The sequence below is a fragment of the Quercus suber genome, unplaced genomic scaffold, assembly GCF_002906115.3.
Source record: "Quercus suber isolate HL8 unplaced genomic scaffold, Cork oak 2.0 scaffold_78, whole genome shotgun sequence".
Lineage (NCBI taxonomy): Eukaryota > Viridiplantae > Streptophyta > Magnoliopsida > Fagales > Fagaceae > Quercus > Quercus suber.
The window spans coordinates 1,359,948-1,382,152 of record NW_027069543.1 but is presented as its reverse complement, the minus strand read 5'-3'; the positions used below and the strand labels follow the sequence as shown (position 1 = coordinate 1,382,152).

General features: G+C 37.6%; 1 protein-coding gene across 3 annotated transcripts in view; it reads left to right on the top strand.

Annotated features, from left to right (window-relative positions):
- Positions 1 to 22,205, top strand: part of LOC111992181 (protein SEEDLING PLASTID DEVELOPMENT 1) — a 48,678-nt gene that overhangs the window by 23,482 nt on the left and 2,991 nt on the right. For 2 of the 3 annotated variants that reach the window (XM_024024014.2, XM_065773662.1), the window contains exons 2-6: positions 2,077 to 2,291; positions 3,945 to 4,095; positions 4,909 to 5,100; positions 6,750 to 6,912; positions 7,024 to 7,259. In XM_024024014.2, coding sequence (XP_023879782.2) covers positions 2,077 to 2,291; positions 3,945 to 4,095; positions 4,909 to 5,100; positions 6,750 to 6,912; positions 7,024 to 7,259 — 957 coding nt within the window. The remainder of the gene's footprint in view (positions 1 to 2,076; positions 2,292 to 3,944; positions 4,096 to 4,908; positions 5,101 to 6,749; positions 6,913 to 7,023; positions 7,260 to 22,205) is intronic. The other variant, XM_065773663.1, reaches the window with a different exon arrangement.

Here is a 22,205-nt window from a genome sequence, read left to right as displayed (position 1 = left end):
ATGATTGAGTCTCCAAGAATTCATGGCTGGTTTGATTGTTTGAGTGAACTGGTTAAAGGTGTAAAACGTTATGAGGATAGTTGTGAAGGTTTTTAATTGTAAACCAATCCTGTGTGGATAAATGCCTTAGGTGTATTTTATTTTATCTCTTTGCCTGATTTGCTTGATCTTTGTAATTTCCATGTTTAAATTTAGTTTACTATTGTATACCCCTGTATACATGGGTGACACTCTTTTTCTAATTCAATCCAGTGTAGAAGTGTTCTGAAGCTCATGAGGCATGTGTCCTTGTGTCTTGATGTGTTATGTCTTTGAACTCATTATATTACTGCTATAGCATGTCCACTCTTCTTCAATATAGATATTATAAGCAAAAGAATATTTTATTCAAAAGAGGAGAGATATCAAATGTACAATGCATGTATTTTAACCACTCCTAAAGAATTACTAACTAGGATTTTGAAATCTATATGAAATCAATATAAGACAAAGAAGTGATGCTACCCATCGTAGTCATCCACTCATGCAAAAAGATCTTTGCAAAATTTGTTTAATGATATGATTTTGGCATTCAACACTATCAAAAGTTATTTTGTTCCTCTCTTGCCAAGTTGTCCGCTGAACAGACAATGGAATTGCTTTCCAAAGCTTTGATCGAATATGACAAGGAAATCCTCATTGCCAACACTGCAACAACTGAAGCAGTCTTTTGCATAAACCAATTTACCTAAATAATGTAAATACTCAATTGTCCAGATATCTCATGCCATTGAACAATGTGGGAGTAGATGCTAGATTGACTCTCTGTTAGCACATACACCATGAAGTTTCATTTTTGGAGATTAGTCACTATCATGATTTTACCCAAGCTACCTTGGCACCCCATATATTCCACGGAATGGCACATCATTTGTCCCTTTCAAAATCTCAAAATATGAATGCAACTCAAGTTGGCCTAAACAATCTCAAAATATGAATGCAACTCAAGTTGGCCATGTTTAGGCCCTCTGTGTGCCATAAGCTCCTCTCTCTGCTAGACAGAAAGTGTGAATATTACTAAGTGAAACAATTGTTCAAAAAACTCAAGTTCACTGCCCTAAAATGACCGAATTAATTGAGGATCCCAATGCTGTATATGTCCATATATCAAGTAAGCTGCCACTGAGGCTTCCTTATCCATTGCTAGCCTCAATAAATCTGGGAAAAATTCTTTGAGAGGGTAGTTCCCACCATTAATCAAGCCAAAAAAGGCACATGAGAGTAACTCTTCTTCAATATGAATCTATGAAATAACTCCTTTTCACTTAGGACTGTAAATGAACCAAGCCGTTCATAAACAACTCGGGCTTGGCTCAATAAAAAACTCGTTCATGTTTGTTTGTTTATAAACAAGCCAAGCTTAAGCTTTAGTTTTAGGCTTGTTTAATAAACAAGTTGAGCCCGAGTGAAAAATATTGTTCATGAACAAGCTTGTGAACTCCAAGGCTCGATACAAAAGTAACAAAACAAGTTAAGCCTAGGTTATATTTATGAGTTTGGTAATAAAATTGATATGTGCATGACAAGAAAACTCATATCCTTCTAAGACTTTAATTAATTATAAGTTGAGACCACTCATCCAAACCAAATAGGTTAGATAATAAACTTGATATAGGTTTGATAATATACTTGTGTTGGATCTCAAGTTCAAAAACATAATATTGAGCTTGAGTTTGGTCTTGATATTGAGCTTGAGCTTGGCTTGACCAATGAATCAAGCCATGCCAAGCCGAGCTCAAGCTCTTATACTTTATAACAATCTCAAGCTTGAACATTATTTGTAGGCTCGTATCAAGCTCAAGCCAAGCTTGAACATTCTACTTTTGCTGTCGAGCCGAGCTTGAACATTTACTACTTGACAAAGCTCGGCTCGTTTCACTTCATGTTATCACTAAAATTTTTGTTGGTGGTGAAAGCATGTTTCCTCAATTTGTTAATTGATGCTACAAGAGAATACCCTGCACCTCTGTTTCTCTTTTCTTTTTTCATTGGGTAAGGTTAAGGACCTGGCTTGTGACTTACTGGAACATGTGTCAGGTTGGTGACTTTATGATTGACAATCGAGCAGGCATCAGCAGGACATTACACCGCATTAGTGCCATAAGGAATCGGAAGGGTGCAATTATTGGTTTAACTTGTCGAGTTGGTCGGGCAATATCTGGTAGTGCAAATTTGCTTCGAGATTTGGTGCAAGATGGATCTTCTTTGTTGCTCATAGGGCCTCCAGGTGTGGGAAAAACCACGATTATTAGGTTAGTGTTTCCTATTTCTTGATACACTTTATATGCATCCATGAGCAGCAATTCCTTCTTCCCCCCCCCTGCTTTGTGTTTGATTTCAAAGTGTCAGAATTCAAATGTGAAATCCCTGGATTAGTAACTCCATATTCAATAACTAGAAAAAGAACTATACCTTATGATATGTGGTGTACAATATGCTGCACTTTTGATGTCTCTACATTATTTCGTAAGCAATAGAATATTAAGATCGACGGAGACAATTATCCTGCTTGTGGAGTTTTTGCTCTCTTGAATATTTTTACTGAGAATGTGGAAGTTTTGGAGTTCCAGTTGAAAACCTCTTTTCTTAGACAGCTAAGGCAGTGGTCTAATGTCTTGGGGTTGAGTGAGCAATTCCTTCTTTCCCCCCTGCTTTGTGTTTGATTTCAAAGTCTCAGAATTCAAATGTGAAATCCCTGGATTAGTAACTCCATATTCAATAACTAGAAAAAGAACTATACCTTATGATATGTGGTGTACAATATGCTGCATTTTTGATGTCTCTACATATTTCGTAAGCAATATAATATTAAGATTGACGGAGACAATTATCCTGCTTGTGGAGTTTTTGCTCTCTTGAATATTTTTACTGAGAATGTGGAAGTTTTGGAGTTCCAGTTGAAAACCTCTTTTCTTAGACAGCTAAGAGAGTGGTCTAATGTCTTGGGGTTGAGTAATAGTCGTACTTTCAAAGAATTTAGTGCTTCACTTTTGTTTGCTTGTAATTGTTGACCTATTTTTTTAGATTTTCACACAAGTTAGCTTTTATGCAATAAATTACATTATATATTTTATATACACACACACACAGAGACATATATATATATATATAAACTTTTTAGCATTTGAAGTTCTGATATTGCAATGCATATCTTTCACCACTGCCCAGAAAATCTCCAATAATCTTCAAAGTTTTCACCTAATTTAAAAAGAAGTGTTGCAATTTCCCATTTCTTAGGGCATGTGATGTAAACAATTCAAGGAAAAGTGCTAGCCACATCTGCATTATTTCCTAACTAGTCACAATTGAGGCTTCTTTTAGTTGTTAATAAAGTTTAGATCAATCCAGTATATGCTCGATGTGAGACTCATCTCACACCTACACAACATACACTCAACCAATATCCGGTCAATTTGGGGTATCACAATAATGAAAGAAATTGTTACATACCTCTAGGATTGATTTTTTTTTTGTTGCTAACTACACCTCTATGTTATGGCTCACAAGACACATTGTTTCCATGCTCTAAAAACCTCCTTCAAGGGAGAAATACCAAGACAGAGATTTTACGTTTATTACTACATTTACACCTTTAAGGGAATCAGCCAACCAATATAAATAGTTGCAATTCCCTTATAAAACCCATGCATGTTTAATGCAATTAAACACGCTAACTTGGCCAACAGGTAATGCCCACTAATGGGTGAACCATTTTGGGTAAAGCTAAACATCTAGCATGTCTCACATTAGTTATTGTTCTTTGGGAAGGAATAATTTCTTAGTAGTGCATGTACTTGACTCTCCAGAATAACCCATAAGAAATAACCCAACTAAATGGTTTGTGTGCATAGTTTATTATTTGATGGTACTTTATGTGTCTGTTCTGAAAAGTTATCCAACTTCAGGGAAGTAGCTCGGATGCTTGCAAATGATTACAAGAAACGTGTAATGATTGTTGACACCTCCAATGAGATAGGTGGGGATGGTGATATACCTCATGCAGGAATAGGTAGTGCACGCCGGATGCAAGTCCCCAACTCTGATATGCAACATAAGGTATGATTTGGAAGTAAAGGATTTCAACTCTATTTGGTTTAGAAAATTTTGGTTCTTTTAGTTGTGTTACCAAGTAAGGCATGATTGATTTAAATTTGGTTCTGGATTTTTTCAAAGTTTTATACTTTGGAGAAAGTTTTGAGTAATTCTTGTCTCTTGAAATATTAGAGAGAGAGAGAGAGAGAGAGAGAGAGAGAGAGAGAGATAATTTAGTCGGAAATTTTATATTGGCTAGAATACTCTTTTAGTCCTTGATTTATTTATTTATTTTCCAATTAGATTTTTGTTTCTCCAATTTAAAAAGCTGTAATTTAGTCCCTGACAAATTTAAAAGGTATCAATTTTGCCCTTGTGTCAATTTCTGTTAAATAAATTGCACACGTGATAAATGGAGTGGTAATGTGGCACATTAAAAAGTTGAGGTGACCTGGAATAAATTTAATGGAAAATAGGTGGAAGTGAAAAATGGCTACTTTCTAAAGTTTTCAAGGATAAAATTGCTACTTTAAAATTTTAGGGACAAAAACTGAACTTGGGTGAAAGTTTAGGGGTGAAAATTATATTTCAGCCTTTTATGTCTTACTGGATTCTTTTGGAATGTAGTTAAAATGATGTTACATTTGCTTTCTGTCAATTTTCTTAGAACAGTATGGTTATACTCACTACGAGTAGGATGACTCTATCAATTTATTTCATTTTGTTGTTCATATTCTTTTATAAGATTGGTCAGAAAGCATTTTGGTTTACTATTAACTTGTCTATTTAATCTAGAGTTTTCAAGGTTGCTTGTGGTTATATATTTATAGTTTTCAGGTATTGATAGAAGCAGTTGAAAACCATATGCCTCAAGTGATTGTGATTGATGAAATCAGCACAAAACTTGAAGCAATGGCTGCAAGCACAATAGCTCAACGGGGAATTCAGCTAGTTGCAACTGCTCATGGAGTAACGATTGAGAATTTGATAATGAATCCTGCATTAGAGATGCTTGTCGGAGGAATACAGGTGCGATAACTATATCATTATTTCAAATTTAAATGTGTAATTAGCGTACAACACACACACACATATCAAGTTACACCTGGTGTAATTTTAAAGAATGTTACACAATTCAATTTTTTTTTTTTTTTTTTTTTTTTTTTTTTTTTTTTTTTTTTAAGGATGTGAATTTTGACAAAACCACCATTGGATTAGATTTTCTTGTTTTACAATCCATGCTTACAAAATTTCAAAACAATTTGAGATTTATAACTATCTCATTTATAAAATTTTTAAATTTCAATTTTTGTACTTTAAAATTACTTATAAGATATGAGTTTATGAATTGAATTGTAAATAATATCCAATTAGCATGAAATTTGACATGTGTGTTAAGAATATAGATGTTAAATTACCGATTTTCCCAAAGTTTAAGCTATTAGGAAATAGTGAGTTTAATCATTTAACCATAATCTTAACGCTCTCCCTCACTTGTAGGCCTAAACTTCCCCTTAATAAGTGGAGGCCCACAAGTGGGAATTTAACATGTTAAATTACTGATTGTCCCAAAACTTAAACTATTAGGAAATAGTGAGTTTAATCACTTAATCATAATTCTAACAATAGAAAACATGTAATCTAATGGTGAGATTTTTAAAATATTAATTCAATAAAAAGTTATTAGGTGGTGTAACATTACTTAAAGTTACACCAAATGTAACTTCATCTTTGTGCTTTATATATATATATATATATATATAAAATTTATTTTTACATTGTAAGAGTTTCACTCTGAAAGTTTTGCATGTTAAATACCTCTCCATACTTTTAATGATAATTTTGCAAACCCTTTGACTGTGAGCTTGCTTGACATATAAGTGTAATTTACTTGTAAGTATATACTGTTGTTATATCCTGATGGTGTTATTATCTTGTATTCCCTGGAGAAGACCTTGGAATGCTATTCTTAACATTTTGTTGATACATCTCTTGTTAGGTGTAATTTAAAATTTAAATGTGAGACCTTCCGCAGCCATTACCATCTGAGCCAGGACCGCAGCTTTTATGGCTAGAGTCTTGACACCATCTGTGGCCTTCAAGTTTGAATATAAACAGTGAAATTTAGTCTGTCAAGAACTTGTAACATGTCTTTATTACTTACTGATAACATGCTGTTGTTCATTAAAAATTTATGGACAGACCAATGAATGCTATGATAAACAGTATTGGTACTCAGAACTTTACTCATAGCAAGATAGAAAACAAGGGATACACCTTTTGACAAGCACGTGAACCAAATTTTGGTGATGGTAAATATTGATATCAAAAGGATCCGATAGCAGTCACTTCCAAAATTTTTACTCTACGACCCACATTAATTGTGACTTGTGAGGGCAAAATGGAGGTTCTTCAGAAAATCAGACATATATGAATGGAACCAAAAATGATGTGTTTAAACAAGTATGCCAAGATAGGCAAAGAATAAGCTTGGTAAACTGCAAAAGCATACCCAAGAAAGCAATGTCATAATTACCACCAAAAGTAGTCTTATATATCAGTTTCAAGCATGAGTTGTTTAAACTTCAATAACTGTCTATCAAATATGTAAATTGGACCTAGGAAAATAATGTTATATCTTCATTCTACTTGGTGACATTAATGCAATCGTTTTTTAGAGTGTGACACTAGGGGATGAAGAGGCTAGCCGAAGGGGTGTCCAGAAGACGGTTTTGGAAAGAAAAGGACCTTCAACATTTATGTGTGGGGTTGAGATAATTTCAAAGACTCAGTTGCGAGTTCATCGTTGCCTTGAATCAACAGTGGATGCTATTCTCTCAGGTATGCCCTTATTGTTTGTAAATGCCCTTATCAACAGTGGATGCTAAAATCGTGATAGGACATTGGTAAATGCCCTTATTGTTTGTCTTGCTTTTACTTTTTTTGGTGAAGGTCGTTTTCCAAATGTTGAAGTTCGAAAGATGGATTATCTGAAACTAAATGAAACAGCGGAAAGGAAACCCTTTATTTACAGTTCCTCTGACAAAGCAAATAAGATTATAGTTGAAGATGCTCAAGACTTGAGCAATGAAATAACTAGCCTTGATGCTTTCTCTTCTGAAGTTCCTCCAAACATGGGAGAGGATTGTTGGGAAGAAAGGACTCCCCTTCGCCTATTTGTTTATGGGGTAAGTCATCACCCTTCAACTTTGACAATTGAATTCAATTAATGTGGTCTTTATGAGCAGTCTTTGTATTATTTCTAAAATATTCAATTCTGATCTTATTGGGAAAGGTTTCTTTGATACTTTTAAGGGAAAAATTACACTTTACCCCCCTAAATTATGCGAATGCACACTTGCACCCCTAAACTATTACCCCTTGCACACTTTGCACCCCACCATTTACTTATGTGTTAAATTGGATGGAAATTAGACTCACGTACAAGTCACATGATAGCTGCAAAGTTGGCATATAGTTAAAAGAACGAATTGTCCCCATTTTAATCTCCTAAAACATCACAGGTCACTCCCATGTCCCATGATTGAGTCCCTCAACCCTTGCGTCTTCTTCCACAGTCCCTCTAAGTCTCTCACTTCCTCTTAGTCTCTCGCTTCTCTCCCTTACTCATAGGCTCTTGCTTCAAGGATTTTGTGTTTCCTCATATAATTTTTCTTCATCGTGTGATTTTTTGTCTTGTATTAATTTCCAACTCCTTGATTGCTATATCTAATCGGTTAGTTCTACTCCATGACAATTCAATTTCAACAAATTCATTATTTCTGAAGCTTCTTTTTTTTTTGATAAGTAAGAATGATATATATTCAGGAAAGTTGCTGCATGAAAAGCACAAAGCACACCAAGATTTACTAGAAAAGGTAAAAAGAGAAAAGAAACAAAACAAACCAAGTAGCAAATTAATCACAAAAGAGAAGAGAACTAAGAAAAGAAGGGACAGAATCACTAGTTGTGAGTCCCCATACTTGAGACCAGTCGAATAAAGTTCCACTAAAAGAAGCAAGCAGCTGATATCTAGAACTACCCAAGTCCTTGAAAGTCCGCCGATTCCACTCATTCCGTAGACATTGTAGTAAGCACAATGGGACTAAATTTCAGATTTTAGACGAGTGCTTCCCCAACCAATTCCACCAAGCAGATCTAGAATCGTTCTAGGTATGACCCATGAAATTCCAAAAGAAATACAAACAAAACTCCACAACCAATGAGCCATCTTACAATGAAGTAGTAAGTAATCCACCGTCTCCCCACAGCTACGACACATAATGCACAAATCCACAAAATCAAAACCCCCTTAGTCTTAGTTTATCACCCGTGAGGATCTTATTCCAAGCTATAGACCAAACGAAAAAGGAAACATGTTGAGGGGCCTTAACTTTCTAAATACTTTTCCAAGGAAAGACAACAGAGGGAGTAACTCGCAATTTGTTTTAAAATGAATGGATGTCAAAATCGCCATTAGGCTTTATCTTCCATCTCATCTGGTCTCCAACATCCATTAAAGAAATATTGGCTCCCAAGATACGAAGAAAGTTCACCCCTTCATCCATCTCCCAATCATTAAAGTCTCGAATGAAACGAACATTCCAACTTCTTCTCTCTCTTGCCCCTAGCCTTGTCAAAGAAGATTCTATAGAGGCTTCCCTGTCAATAGCAATACCATACAGCCTTGGGAAGGCCAGTTGGAAAGATTGATCCCCACACCGCCCCTTCTGCCAAAATCTCACTCTATTTCCTATCCCAACAACAAACTGAGTATTTTTGCTAAAATCCTCCCAACCCATACGAATACCTCTTCATAAACCACGCCCATGCACTCCCCTACCCAACTTAGAAGTTCATTCCCCCTTACTCCACATACTTTTTTCCCACCACCATCATTCCTTCCCTCTTTCCCACAACACTTTCCACCACTGCCTTATCCTAATGCACAAGCTGTCCCACCTTTCGCTACCTCAAATCTTCTGCCCACACCATGATATCTCTTTCCTGGTCACCCTACTCCTATCCAACAACCTATCTACTGGCCAAGTTAGTTTGGTCAGTACATACCCCAATACACACCGGCTCAACCTCCCTTACCCCTAAACATCTTGAACTCCAAACCTTCTTCGTTGCAGCCTCCTCCTAAAGCACAAGCTAAGATGTCTCAGATTTCAAGGGGGACAGTGGGGAATTCTGCCTCTTTTCATATTGATACAAAGGCTTTCTTCTTGGCTTTTGAGGGGGGTTGTATGTATTCTTATTCCATCACTGAAAAACGGGGCAAGCATGTTGGTTCTATTTGGGTAGGTAGATCGGGTTTGGATAGGATCATTGCATGCTTGGTAGAGTTACGCTGTTGAGATTTTAGCAAACAACAATTTTTCAAAAGGCCTCATGAGAATTATAAAATTTTGGAGTTTTCTAGTAGGTCAAATAAGGGGGTTATTTTTGTGGAAATATCTGAGTATCATAGTGGGGCAAGATGTGGTTGTTTGCGTGCTCTAGAAGGATTTCGTAAGGGTGGCTGGGTTTTTCTTGAAAGGAAGTTGTGTGAATTTTTCTTGGGAAAATCTACTTCTAGACTGGGGAAGGAGGTGGCTGGTGGTGGTGGTGGGTTTGGAAAGTCCACCGGTAATTCAAGGAGTCACTTTTGGAAAGATTTCAATGGGCACGTGAAATCAGGAAATGATTTATTTTTAGAGAAGTAGTTTCCAAATATTACTGGCAATTTTAATCAGAAGGAGAGATTTGGGGGATCCGATTTTATTCAAAATTCAAATTGTCCAACCCATCTTAAATCTAGCAGGCCCATGCGTGTATCCTCTTTTAAGTGGACTCAGGCCCACTTTTCTTTAAAAATCACTACTGCTTTAGAAGGTGAAGACCAAAGGTAGGTGAAGTGGGCCCACTTTGTTCAGCCCAAAGGTGTTAATGCTGACTATGTGGGTCAACCTATTGGGCTTGGGCCTCTTAATCAAACCCAACCTGCCAATACACATCAGCATTCACACCCGGACTTGCAATGCCATATGTTGACATATTTGGCCTCAAAAAAAAATTTACAATTGTGTTACAGTACCATTGCAAATTTGCAATGGTACTGTAGCACAATTGCAAACCGGTTTAATATATTTTATTCCATACCTTTTATCTGCCTCTTTCTCTCTCCATCAATCTCTGTATCTCTTCTCTCTTGACATTCCAAACCCCTCTCTCACATATCTCTCTCACGGTGATGTTTTTTTTTTTCTGGTGTGGGTCGTGGGTTTGGTGGCGGCGTGGTTTGGTGGTGGTGTGGCCTAGAGGCCTAGTGGCATGGTGTGGGTCTCTCTCTCATGGCGATGGGTCTATTGATGGGTCTCTATAGCGATGGTTCTGTTCTCTCATGGCGATGGGTTTGTTGATGGGTCTCTCACGGTGGTTGGTGGGTTTCGGGTTTAATGGGTTTTGGGATTGGTGGTTATGGGTTTGATGGGGTTCATGCAGCGGTGGAGGTCATGCGTGGTGGTTGGCATGGATCGTGGTGAGGTCATGCATGGTGGTTCTGATGGGGTTCATGCGTGGTGGTTCCGATGGGGTTTCGATGGGGATTGTTGCTGTGAGTTATGGTTGATCAGTGGGTTTGCTGAGTTGTGGTTGAATGAGCATGCTTGCTGAGTTGTGGGTTTGCTGAGTTGAGGTTGTAGTGAGAACATTTTTATATTATTTTATATTATTTTAATGTGTAGTATGGTAAAAATAAAAGTTAGGATGTTAGGTGTGTCATAAAATAGTATGGTATAAATGATAAAGTGGGTTTTGAGATGGTAAAATAGAATTTTTTGTAAATTCCGGATGTGAATGCTCTAACCACTTGGAAAAACTTGGGTTTTCATGATCTTGGGAGATGGGTGAAGGATCGGGCACTCATGACTCATCCAAGAAGTGAGCGTCGGTGTTTAACTGCTCCGATGATGCAGGCAGGGCTCTCCCAAGGCCGATGGGTGCTTCGACGTGGCTGTGGTAACCGTAAATACTTTTGTGGGCTCTCCAAGTAGCGGCGTCGATATGGGATTGGTAGTTCCTGATGATACAGCCATCGATGATATATCGAGGGGTTGTTTGATTAGTGGGTTTTAGGAGGGTGTGTGAGTTTCGAACTCCAATGGGAATTTTGGCCTCACCGAACCTTTTGATTCTTCAATTGTGGGTTCACCGACATTGCAATTGCAGTCGTTGCTCTCGAATATGCATTGATGTCAACCAGTGTTGGAACATAATTGTTTCTCTCCTCTTTTTGAGTTGGTTTCTGATTTTGTCGAAGATGATATTTTGAGTTGGTTTCTCTCCTTAGTCCCACGGGGTCTGTTAGGGCTGAGGAAGATTGTCGTGCATTGGATTTTGCACCTCTGGCTCAATGGGATCCTAATGAGGGTTTGGATTTAATGACAGAGGAGGAAGACCTAGATGACATCTCTATAGAGGATGGCTTGGAACCTTCAGTTTGGGTGAGCAAGATGGTTAAAGGCTTTGGTAAGTTTGTGGATTTTTCTATTGACTCCTGTGAGAGGCAGTGTGTTGATTTCTTTCAAAAACTTAACAATGTGTGGGAGAAACAAGCTATTGCAGTTAGTTAGCGTCACACTGTATCCTCTTCTAAAAAAGGTATGAGGGAATTACGGAACTTAGTTTCTACTGTTAATTATGATGGGAAATCTAGTATATGATCCAAAGGGATTGTGAAGTTCAATGGGTTGGGCTCTGTTGGTTGTCCATGAATTTGAAACTCTTATCTTGGAATGTGAGAGGATTTAATAATCCTCATAAGAGGGATACTGTGAAGAATCTACTTAAGGAATGGAAGTGTGATGTAGTGTGTTTTCAAGAAACCAAATTGGACTGTACCAATTCTTTGGTTGTAAAAGTCTTTGGGGCAGCCCATTTGTAGATTGGGTAGTGTTGGATGCAGTTCACACGGCAGGAGGGGTTCTTGTGACCTGGGACACAAGGGTGTTTGAGAAAATTTATTGTATGGTTGGTACCTTTTCTATTTATATCTTGTTGAAGGGTGTGGTTGACGGGTTTGTTTGGATTTGTACAGGGGTGTATGGTCCAACTAATGCCGGGCTTAGGGATGCTTTATGGGCATAACTAAATAGTGTGAGCAAGGTGGAGTTCAGCTTGGTGTGTTTTTGGTAAATTCAATATTATTAGATATCCGGTTGAGCAACTTGGGTGTACTGCGTTTAGTCCAGCCATGTTCAAATTCTCAGATTTCATTGAGAAGAATTTTTTGGTTGATCTACCTTTGGTTTTTGGGGGGGGGGGGGATGAGTATACATGGTTTCGAGAATCTGTAAATCCTTTTATGTCTCGAAGAGATAGAGTTTTGGTTTTAGTTGATTAGGAGGACCATTTCCCATAAGTGATCCAAAGGCCTCTCCCTCGCGTGGTTTCAGATCATTGTCCTATTATTGTGGAGGCAAGTGGCTGGGCCTGGGTGAGGGGGAAGAGTTCCGTTAAATTTGAAAATATGTAGCTTAAAGCGGAGGGTTTTGTGGACCGAGTTCGGTTCTGGTGGAATGGTTATCATTTTGTGGGACCTCCTAGTTATGTTTTAGCTTGTAAACTTAAGGCTCTTAAAAAAGATTTGAAGCTTTGGAATAAACATGTCTTTTAGAAAAAAAATGTTTGTTAGCTGAGCTCTCGAAGCTAAGATTTGAGAGAAGGGTTGCAAGTATTGTCTCTAGTAGACAAAGCTAGAAGATTTTGAGATCAAGGCAGATATTGAGATTCTAGCTGCCATGGAGGAGATTTCTTGGAGGTAGAAATCAAAGGCCCTGTTCTTAAAAGAGGGGGATAATAATACTGGGTTCTTTCATAGGCTTGCCAATTCAACTAGGCGAGCTAATACTATGAGAGGTGTGGGGGTTGAGGGCACTATGTATGAGGTTGAGTCAGATATTTAGGATCAGGTGGTGGGTTTTTATAAGAATTTATATCAGGAACCTGAATCTTGGAGGCCCACTATTGATGGATTAGAATTTGCGAGGTTGGGTGATTCTAATCGGTTTTCTCTTGAAAGGGAGTTTGAAAGAGAGGAGATTATTGCAGCCTTTCGAGAGGCTGAGGGTGATAAAGCTCCTGGTCCTGATGGCTTTACCATGGCATTCTTTTAAAAATGTTGCTGTGTGATTGAGAGGGACGTTTTGGCTTTCTTTGTGAACTTTTATAGACAATGTATCTTTAAGAAATCTCTTAATGCTACTTTTCTATGTTTGATTCCTAAGAAGATCAATGCTGTTAACATTAAAGATTATCATCCAATTAGCCTTGTGGATAGTTTGTACAAGCTTTTGTCTAAGGTGTTGGCTAACAAACTTCGATGTGTGTTGGATAAACTAATTTCCAACTCCCAGAACTTTTTGTTGGGGGAAGACAGATTCTTAACTTTGTTCTCATAGTAAATGAATGCTTGGATAGTAGATTGAAGAGTGGTATTCTGGGCGTGATTATCAAGTTGGATACTAAGAAGGCTTATGATCATGTAAATTGAAATGCTTTGTTTTACCTTCTGGAGAGGATGGGTTTTGGGGAGAAGCGGGGGAGATGGATGAAGGCGTGCATCTCTATAGTACGTTTCTTAGTGCTTATTAATGGGTCCTTAGTTGGTTTTTTTGGTAGCTCTCGTGGTCTTCGTCAAGGAGATCCTTTGTCTCCATTATTGTTCTTGTTGTCGATGGAGGTGTTGAGTAGGCTATTGAAGAGGACAGAGGAGGGAGATTTTCTTAAGGGGTTTCCAAGCTAGTCCCAATGGTGGTTTGCATATTTCTCATCTTTTGTTTGTTGATAATACTCTCCTTTTTTGTGATGCATCCAGGGAACAATTATTATATATTTGGATGGTGTTGATTTTCTTTGAAGCTATTATTGGTTTGAAAGTGAATGTTAGTAAGAGTGAGATTGTGCCAGTAGGTGAGGTTGGGAACTTGGATGCTTTGGCTCGTGTTTTATGTTGTAAGGTTGGTTGCTTGCCCATGTCTTACTTGCGAATGCCTCTTGTGGCTCATTTCAAGGATGCTTCGATTTGGAACCCTATTATAGAAAGGATGGAGAAAAAGCTTTCAGGTTGGAAGCAGTTATATTTATCAAAAGGAGGTAGGCTTACTTTATTGAAGAGCCCTTTGTCGAGCCTTCCAACTTATTATCTTTCTTTGTTTACCATTTCACATGTTGCGGATTGATTAGAGAGGATTTAAAGGAATTTCCTTTGGGGGAGATCTAATGAAGTTTTTAAATACCCACTTGTTGCTTGGGATAAGGTTGTTTGGCTGGTGGTTTGGGGATTCGGAAGATTGGGCTTTTTAACCAAGCTCTGCTTAGGAAGTGGCTATGTTGCTTTGGGAAGGGAGTTACCCATTTATGGCGTCAGGTTATTGCTACCAAATATGGGGAGGGTAGTGGAGGTTGGAGAACTAGAGTTGTCAGAGGGACACATGGCTGTGGGTTATGGCTGTGTGTGATTTTAATGACTGGGAAACGGAGAGATTTTACTCTTTTTGAGCATATTTCTGCCAAAATACCAAGGAGGGAGGGTGATGATGTTCTGATTTGGAAGTTGAATCGTAGTGGTAATATTGATGTTTGCTCCTTTTATAATTCTTTATTAAAAGCCCCTTTTGTTTCTTTCCCTTGACAGAGCATTTGGTGTATTAAGATATCTAAAAGAGTGTCTTTCTTTTTATGGATTGCTGCTAGGGATGAGATTCTTACTATAGATAACCTTGTTAAGAAAAACTTGCCTCTTGTTAATTGGTGTTGTCTTTGTCAGTGTGATGAGGAAACTGTGGATCACTTTTTACTCCATTGTAAGTTTGCTCATACTTTGTGCAGTGAGGTTCTCTTTATGTTCAAGGGTTAGTGGGAGATGCCATATACAATTGTCTCTCTTCTTTTTGCTTGGAGGAATTGGTTTGGGAATTATTCTTCAAATGTTCGGAATATGGTACTGGTGTGTCTTATGTGTTTAGTATGGAAGGAACGCAATGCCCTAACTTTTGAGGACATTGAGAGACCTATTGAACTGTTGACAACATCACTAGCTAGGACTTTGTTTGATTGGTCTCGTATTTAGGGCATCACGCATTGTATTTCCTTGTTTGATTTCCTTATTTCTATTAGATCGGCTATTTGATTTGTTTGTATCCTTTCTTTGCTGTGTGTTTACGATATTAAACAAATTGCATTTTTGCTATCAATAAAACTTTTATTGCCTATCAAAAAAAAGAAAAGAAAGAAAGTTAGTTTCCTTATACCTAAACCACCATTGGCCATGGGCGCACAAACTTTATCCCATCCTACTGAATGAGTCTTGCTCCCATAAAAAATCCCTTTGCAACTTTTCAATTTTGTTAGCCACTTTTCAATTTTGTTAGCCACGAGTACTCTTGAGTAACGCCAATCTACCCTCATTAGACAAATATAACTTCTTCCCCTCGGCCAAGTTACGCTCAATTATTTCCAGAATAGGATTCCAAATTGAAGGTGATTTATGAGAGTTCCCCAACGGCATGCCAAGATAAGACATAGGCAAAGTTCCAACCCTGTAGCCCAATATCTTAGCCAAGGCATGCACATCATTTACCTTTCCTTTTGGAACCATTTCACTCTTTTGCACATTGACCTTCAACCTTGTCACAACCTGAAAACAAAGTAACAGTAACCGAACATGAAGGATCTGCTCCACATCTGCATCACAAAACAGAATAGAATCATTTGCAAACAAGAGATACGAAACACATTCCCATCCGCCCCTCCTACTACTAGCTTTAAAACTATGGAGTAAGCTTGCACCCTCCACTCTTTTCACCATCCTACTAAAAACCTCCATCATAATAAAAAGCAACATAGGAGATGGCGCATCCCCTAGTCTTAATCCCCTTGAACTACCAAAAAAATCAATTGGAGACCCATTGATCAATACAAAGAACTGAATTGTTGATATACATGTGCGGATCCACTTACACTTCTCCCCATAACCCATTCTCTCCAAATCCAAGAGAGCCTTCCAATTCACATGATCGTAAGCCTTCTCAATATCAAGTTTCCAGATGACCCCTGGAACCCTACTCTTTACTTGGCTATCAACACATTTATTCGCAATAAGAACCGAATCAAGGATTTGTTTCCCGCCCACAAAACTATTCTGAGACTCAAAGATCAATTGATCTAAAAACACTCAAACAATTTGCCAAAACCTTAGCCAAGATTTTATTCATGCTCCCCACCAAGCTAATAGGACGAAAATCTCTAATATTGGAGGTATCATTTTTTTTTGAAATTAAAGCAATGAAAGTAGCATTAAGATATTTTTCAAACTTACAATGTTAAAAAAACTCTTCAAAGGCTACTAACACATCTTTCTCCACTACTCTCCAACAATGATAATAAAAAGCCATAGTAAAACCATCTAGATCTGTAGCTTTGTCCCTTTCCAAGTCTCTTACAACCTGAAAAATCTTCTCTCTCTCAAACTTCCTTTCAAGCCAAGCCCTCTCCATATCCCCAATACATACAAACTCCAAACCCTCCACTAAAGGCCTCCACCCCTCTGTCTTTTTGAGACAAAGTTTTATACAACTGTACCACCTGAGTAGCTACCTCATATTTCTCCTTATAAACCACTCCATCCACCTCCAAGATGCTCAGATGATTTTACCTTTTATGGGAGTTAGCCATCTTGTGGAAGAACTTGGTGTTATTATCTCCTTCCATGATACATAACATCCTTGATTTTTGTATTCAAGAAATTTCTTCCAAAGAATGAAGTTGCTTCACTTGGGACCTCAAATCAACCCTATAACATTGCTCCCCGTCAGTGAGTCCAAGATCCCCTTCCTTAGCGTCTAAAATTTTTCAACCTCTCCAACAATTGTTTCTTATGACAATCTACATTACCAAACTCTTTGTTACCACAGAATAATGTCCTTTTTCAAGGCTTTTAATTTTTTTGCAAGCACAAAACTATGTGTACCTACAAATGAATGCCGATTCCACTAGGATTGAACTCTATCCACAAACCCATCCGTCTTCAACCACAGGTTCTCAAACCTAAAATGACTTTTTCCCCTCGCCATATTCCCTGCCTCCAAGAGAATTGGATTGTAATATGAAATAGGATGAGGTAAAATCCTTTGAATAACATCTAGGTAGTGTTCCTCCTATTCAGAAGTAACCAAAGCTCTATCAATCCTAGACATCGATGGTTGATTTGTACCACTTGACCAAGTATAGCTTTCTCCTTCCAACGACAAGTCAATCAAATTAAGATCCTTGATAAATTTAGAGAACTTTTCCATAGTCGAGGTCATACGTGTCCCACCCATACGTTCACTTGGAAAATGTACAATATTAAATCCCCAAAGCAACACCACAATACTCTCCACTACTGCTAAATATTGACCAACTCTTCCCACATGTGACCCTTCTCATTGTTTTCATTTGGGCCATAAACACCTGGGCATGCCCAGATAAAACCGTTCATCACCCCTTGCCACTTGACCAATACTGAGTAAGTACCAACCCTAGCCTCCATCTTTTCCAAAGCCCTTTTATCCCTTACAGTCAAAACCCTACCAGCAGTTTGATCCGCCTCTAAAGCAACCCAGTCCACATACGGGCAGCTCCACCAGCAGTCTGATCCGCCAAGCACGACTGAGTAGCCGAGAGGCTCTCTTTAGCCTCGTCAATTCGCAGCATCACTTCTGGCGACACCAAGCTCAACTAAGAAACTGAGGAGCTCTCTTCAACCTTGTCGGCGTTAGGGAGTGAATTCTAGAGAGAACACTTGATGTTTTAAGAGATTAAAACGGGGACAATTAGGTCTTCTGACTATATGCCACCTTTTTAGCTGTCATGTGACTTGCACATTAGACTAATTTCCATCAAATTTAACAAATAAGTAAAAGGTGGGGTGCAAAGAGTGCAAGGGGTAATAGTTTAGGGGTTGTGCATTCACATAGTTTAGGGGGGTAAGTGTAATAGGGGATATAGTTTAGGAGGGTAAACTGTAATTTTCCTAGACTTAATGGGTATTAGGATTGTCAATCGGGGTTGAGCATGCTGGCATCATGCTCAAGAGGTTGAACTTTCTGGTAGATTGGGGGGAATTTTTGAAAATTTTTACACTAGTTTTATATTTTAAGGACATTTTTAGTACTGAAGTATATTTCTGGCCCTCCAAAAGTTACCTGTTTCAATGTGGTCCTTACATCTCAAATTTCATACAATCCTTGTTTCTAATTTTGTTCCCTGCATTTCTATAACCTTGGCTCTACCCATGTATGTAGCCCATAGGGGGTCCCCCATTTCTAAAATCTTGGATTTGCCCATAGTTGTCAAAACATGAATCATTTTGATTCGATTTTTCATTTTGTTGTATTGTGTATTGTAAGATACAAAAATACTTTATAAGATTTATAGAACAATTATAGATATAAATATATAAGAGGTATATATTTATTATAAATTTGAAATATATTCACTTAGGCTACGTTTGTTTTGGCTGAAAATGGATTTGGGAAAACAATTTACACCTTGCCGTGTGTTTGGTTGTGCATGAAAAATTTGGTCAAATGGAAAATTATTTCGGTTGACTATAGAATGAGCTTGGCTGAAGTGTAAAATAGATTACAGATCTATTTTACCTTGAAACCATTTCTAGAAAAAAAAAAAAAAAAAAAAAACTGAACCAAGAGAGAGAGAGAGAGAGAGAGAGAGAGGCCGGTCATCGTCAGAGAGAGATTAGATTACAGATCTATTTTACCTTGAAACCATTTCTAGAAAAAAAAAAAAAAAAAAAGAACTGAACCAAGAGAGAGAGAGAGAGAGAGAGAGAGAGGCCGGTCATCGTCAGAGAGAGAGTGAGAGAGAGCCGCCCATCGTCAGAGAGAGAGAGAGGCCGGTCACCTGAACTTGAGATCGAGTGATCGACTCCACCGCCGTCTGGGTCGTGCTTCTCACCGCCGATCAAGCAAAGATCGACTCCACCGCTAATTTGCCTTATTTCTCTCTTCCTCCCTCTTCCTCCCTTTGCCACCCATGTCACCGATCTACCCTTTTTCTCTCTACCCATGTCGAGCAAACCACTGCAAGACGAGGGACCCACCGTGACCTAGTCGCCTCCGTCGTGTGATCTTGCCTCCACTGCCTCTAGATCAAACCCAGTCGCCTCTCACTTTTCCTTTTCTCAATTTGACCGGATTTGATGAATTTTTTTGTTGGGTTTTGTTTCTTTTGTGTTTAACTATTGAGAAATGATATTTATATATTTGTTTGGAAGCTGAGAAAATGTGAGCAACAAGTAGAAAATGTGTTTTCTATAGTATTTTCAAGAACACAACCGAACACTAAAACATATTTTTCAAAGTATTTTTTAAAATGCCACCAAACACCTGAAAATATTTTCTTTTCTGAAAAATATTTTCACCTGAAAATATTTTACACTTGGAAAACATTTTATATAGAACCAAACACAGCCTTAATGACTAATTTAATCATCACTTATGTAATAATATTTAACAAAGCTAATTAAATAAATCAAATTAAAACTTATAACATCTACAATCAAATTGGTGGAGGAATGGTTCTTGTGGGAGCCTTGAAGGTATGGACGGCAACAGCGCAGTGTCTGAATCGGGGATCACAACTGCAGTTACTTGATTGCGTAGATTTGGGGACCGTTGAGACTTCAAGAGTAGTTGAATTGTCAACCCAACAGCCAAAGAATTTAGGAGATTAAAAAATCTGGCACTCACTGTGAACTAGGACAGACCAGTGGCTGGTAGTTGAAGGATAAGGGCAGGTCGGTCTTGTTTGGGGTTATTACAGTCATCTCTATGAAGCTGTGTATTTGTACTTTGAATGTGCAAGGGTTGAATAACCTTAACAAGAGAGCAGTTGTGAAGAATATTCTCATGAATTGGAAAGGTGATTTAGTATGTTTATAGGAAACAAAAATTGATAAAATGGAGCAGTAGATTGGGTGGAAGTTGATGCTAGGAACACTGTAGGAGGTATTTTGTTGAAGAATGTAGAGGATGGCTTACAGGGAGTCTTTTTAGTGGGGTGTGTAGCCCAAATGACGACACTCAGAATGGGGTTTGGGAGGAAGTAAAATAAGGTTGGGGAGGAGGCTTGGTGGATTGGTGTGTGGCAGAGGATTTCAATGTCATTAGATACCCTAATGAAAGATCATGGTGCTCAACATGATTAAATAATCCAAGATAAAGCATCTTTAGAAATTTACATATATTCCAATAAAATTCGTAAATTCTCCATACAATGATTAAATTGAAGATGCTCATCTTTTCCAGGCCAACAAGTCATGTATATTTCTCCATAATCAGTGTCAAACACAATGTACGTTCCATGCTCGCGCCTTAAATAATAAAATAAAAGCATGTCAAGGGCCTTGACTCAAGGCTTTACAGATAAAACAACAAAACAAGAGCCAACTATATCCAGCCAGAACGCAAACTAGCTAAACACCTATTATCCAATGACCATCAAATTCCTCCAAAAGCCTCACATATGTAATTTCCCAAAAACAAAACCTGACTCGGTTTTACAAAGCCAAGTAAACTTGTGCTCTATATTTCTAAAAAAGCCACCCTCTTCTTCCACTTAATTATATAAAATATTTAGCCCTCCAAATCAAATGAATAACCTCCACAATGCAGCTTATAATCAAAATCCAATTTCTACTTATAAAAAAAAGACAACCGATTCCTAGAAAGGCCCAGCCTTGGTCTTGGACCTCCAAGTCTTAACTGACATCCAAACTTACCAATAATAGTTTAAATGCATAAATTTCAAAATAAAAATAATAAAATACATATTTAAAAGCTCTTGGGCATTTCCCAAACCTTGGATTTGATTGAAAGTTATCATTTGTATTTAAAAAAAAAAAAAAAAAATATTGTCTCTCTCATACTACTCTTAAATATTCCCATTTACATCATACTTTAGCCTCTAATATTCAATTTTTGTAAATTGAAAAACCCCTATATCAATTGGATAATTAGGATTTAACAAAACAGTTGTTGCCTGAATCCTCCTAACCCTCCAATCTTCCATTATTTTGTGAAAGACTTCAAATATTCACCATAATAATCACGTAATAACAAAACCCAAAGGATTTTATAGAAGAGATTGAGATAAAAGTCATTCTTACCATTTTCAAGGTATCTTTTAGTGGTGATGATGTTGGAGTGGCTGTCCAAGTGATGTGGGAGAATTGAAGAGGGGGTTGGGTAGAGAAAGAAAGGAGAGAGGTTTTGGAAGAAAGGTAATCCCTCATCCTTTTCTTTCTGGGGTTGTTTTTTGGGGGGGGGGGGGGGGGGGGGGTGGTGTTTCATGGGACAAAAAATTTGAACCACATCTTAAAAATATATTGATAGAGAATTTATGAAATTGTCCCCAATAAATCATTTAGTTTCTTAAATGCCTGGGTGCTACAGTTCCATTCTAAATGGTGTAGATTTCTTTTGACTGCTTTGATCGTGTTGTGCTTGTGTTGATACCTAAAGTAGAAAAGAAAAGAAAGACTAAAATAGACTAACTCATTTATTAAAGTAGAACTCAACATAAAATGAGGCTTGGCAGTACATTTGGCATTCCAAACGGTTATCCCAAAGATATTGAGCCTGATGTAAAACTGCAGCGTATGTAACACACTTGCAACAGCCCTGTCTCGAAATAAAACAAACAGTGTATTGCATGGGTGTTTATGATAGAAAAAATTGCCAGACATAACTTTATGCCTTTGTGTCGAAAAGACCGAAAAAATGCTAGATTAAATGTGTTAGGTTTCTTTGATTGACTATTAAATTGGATAACTCTTTACTCTTTTATACTGGATTGACTTATTTAAATAGGAGAACTATTTTATTACAGTTTTTTTTTCCCTTTTCTTTCTTCTTCTTCTTTATTTATTTTATTTTGATTACGTGATAGAACACATCTAAATTTGTTTAGTGAACATTCTGTGTAGGATATGTGATCTTAGTGATCATTTGGTTAGGAATTTATTTTATTTTATTGTAATGTTAGTATGTCATTTTACTGAAGCTTTTTATAATTCTAGGAGAATG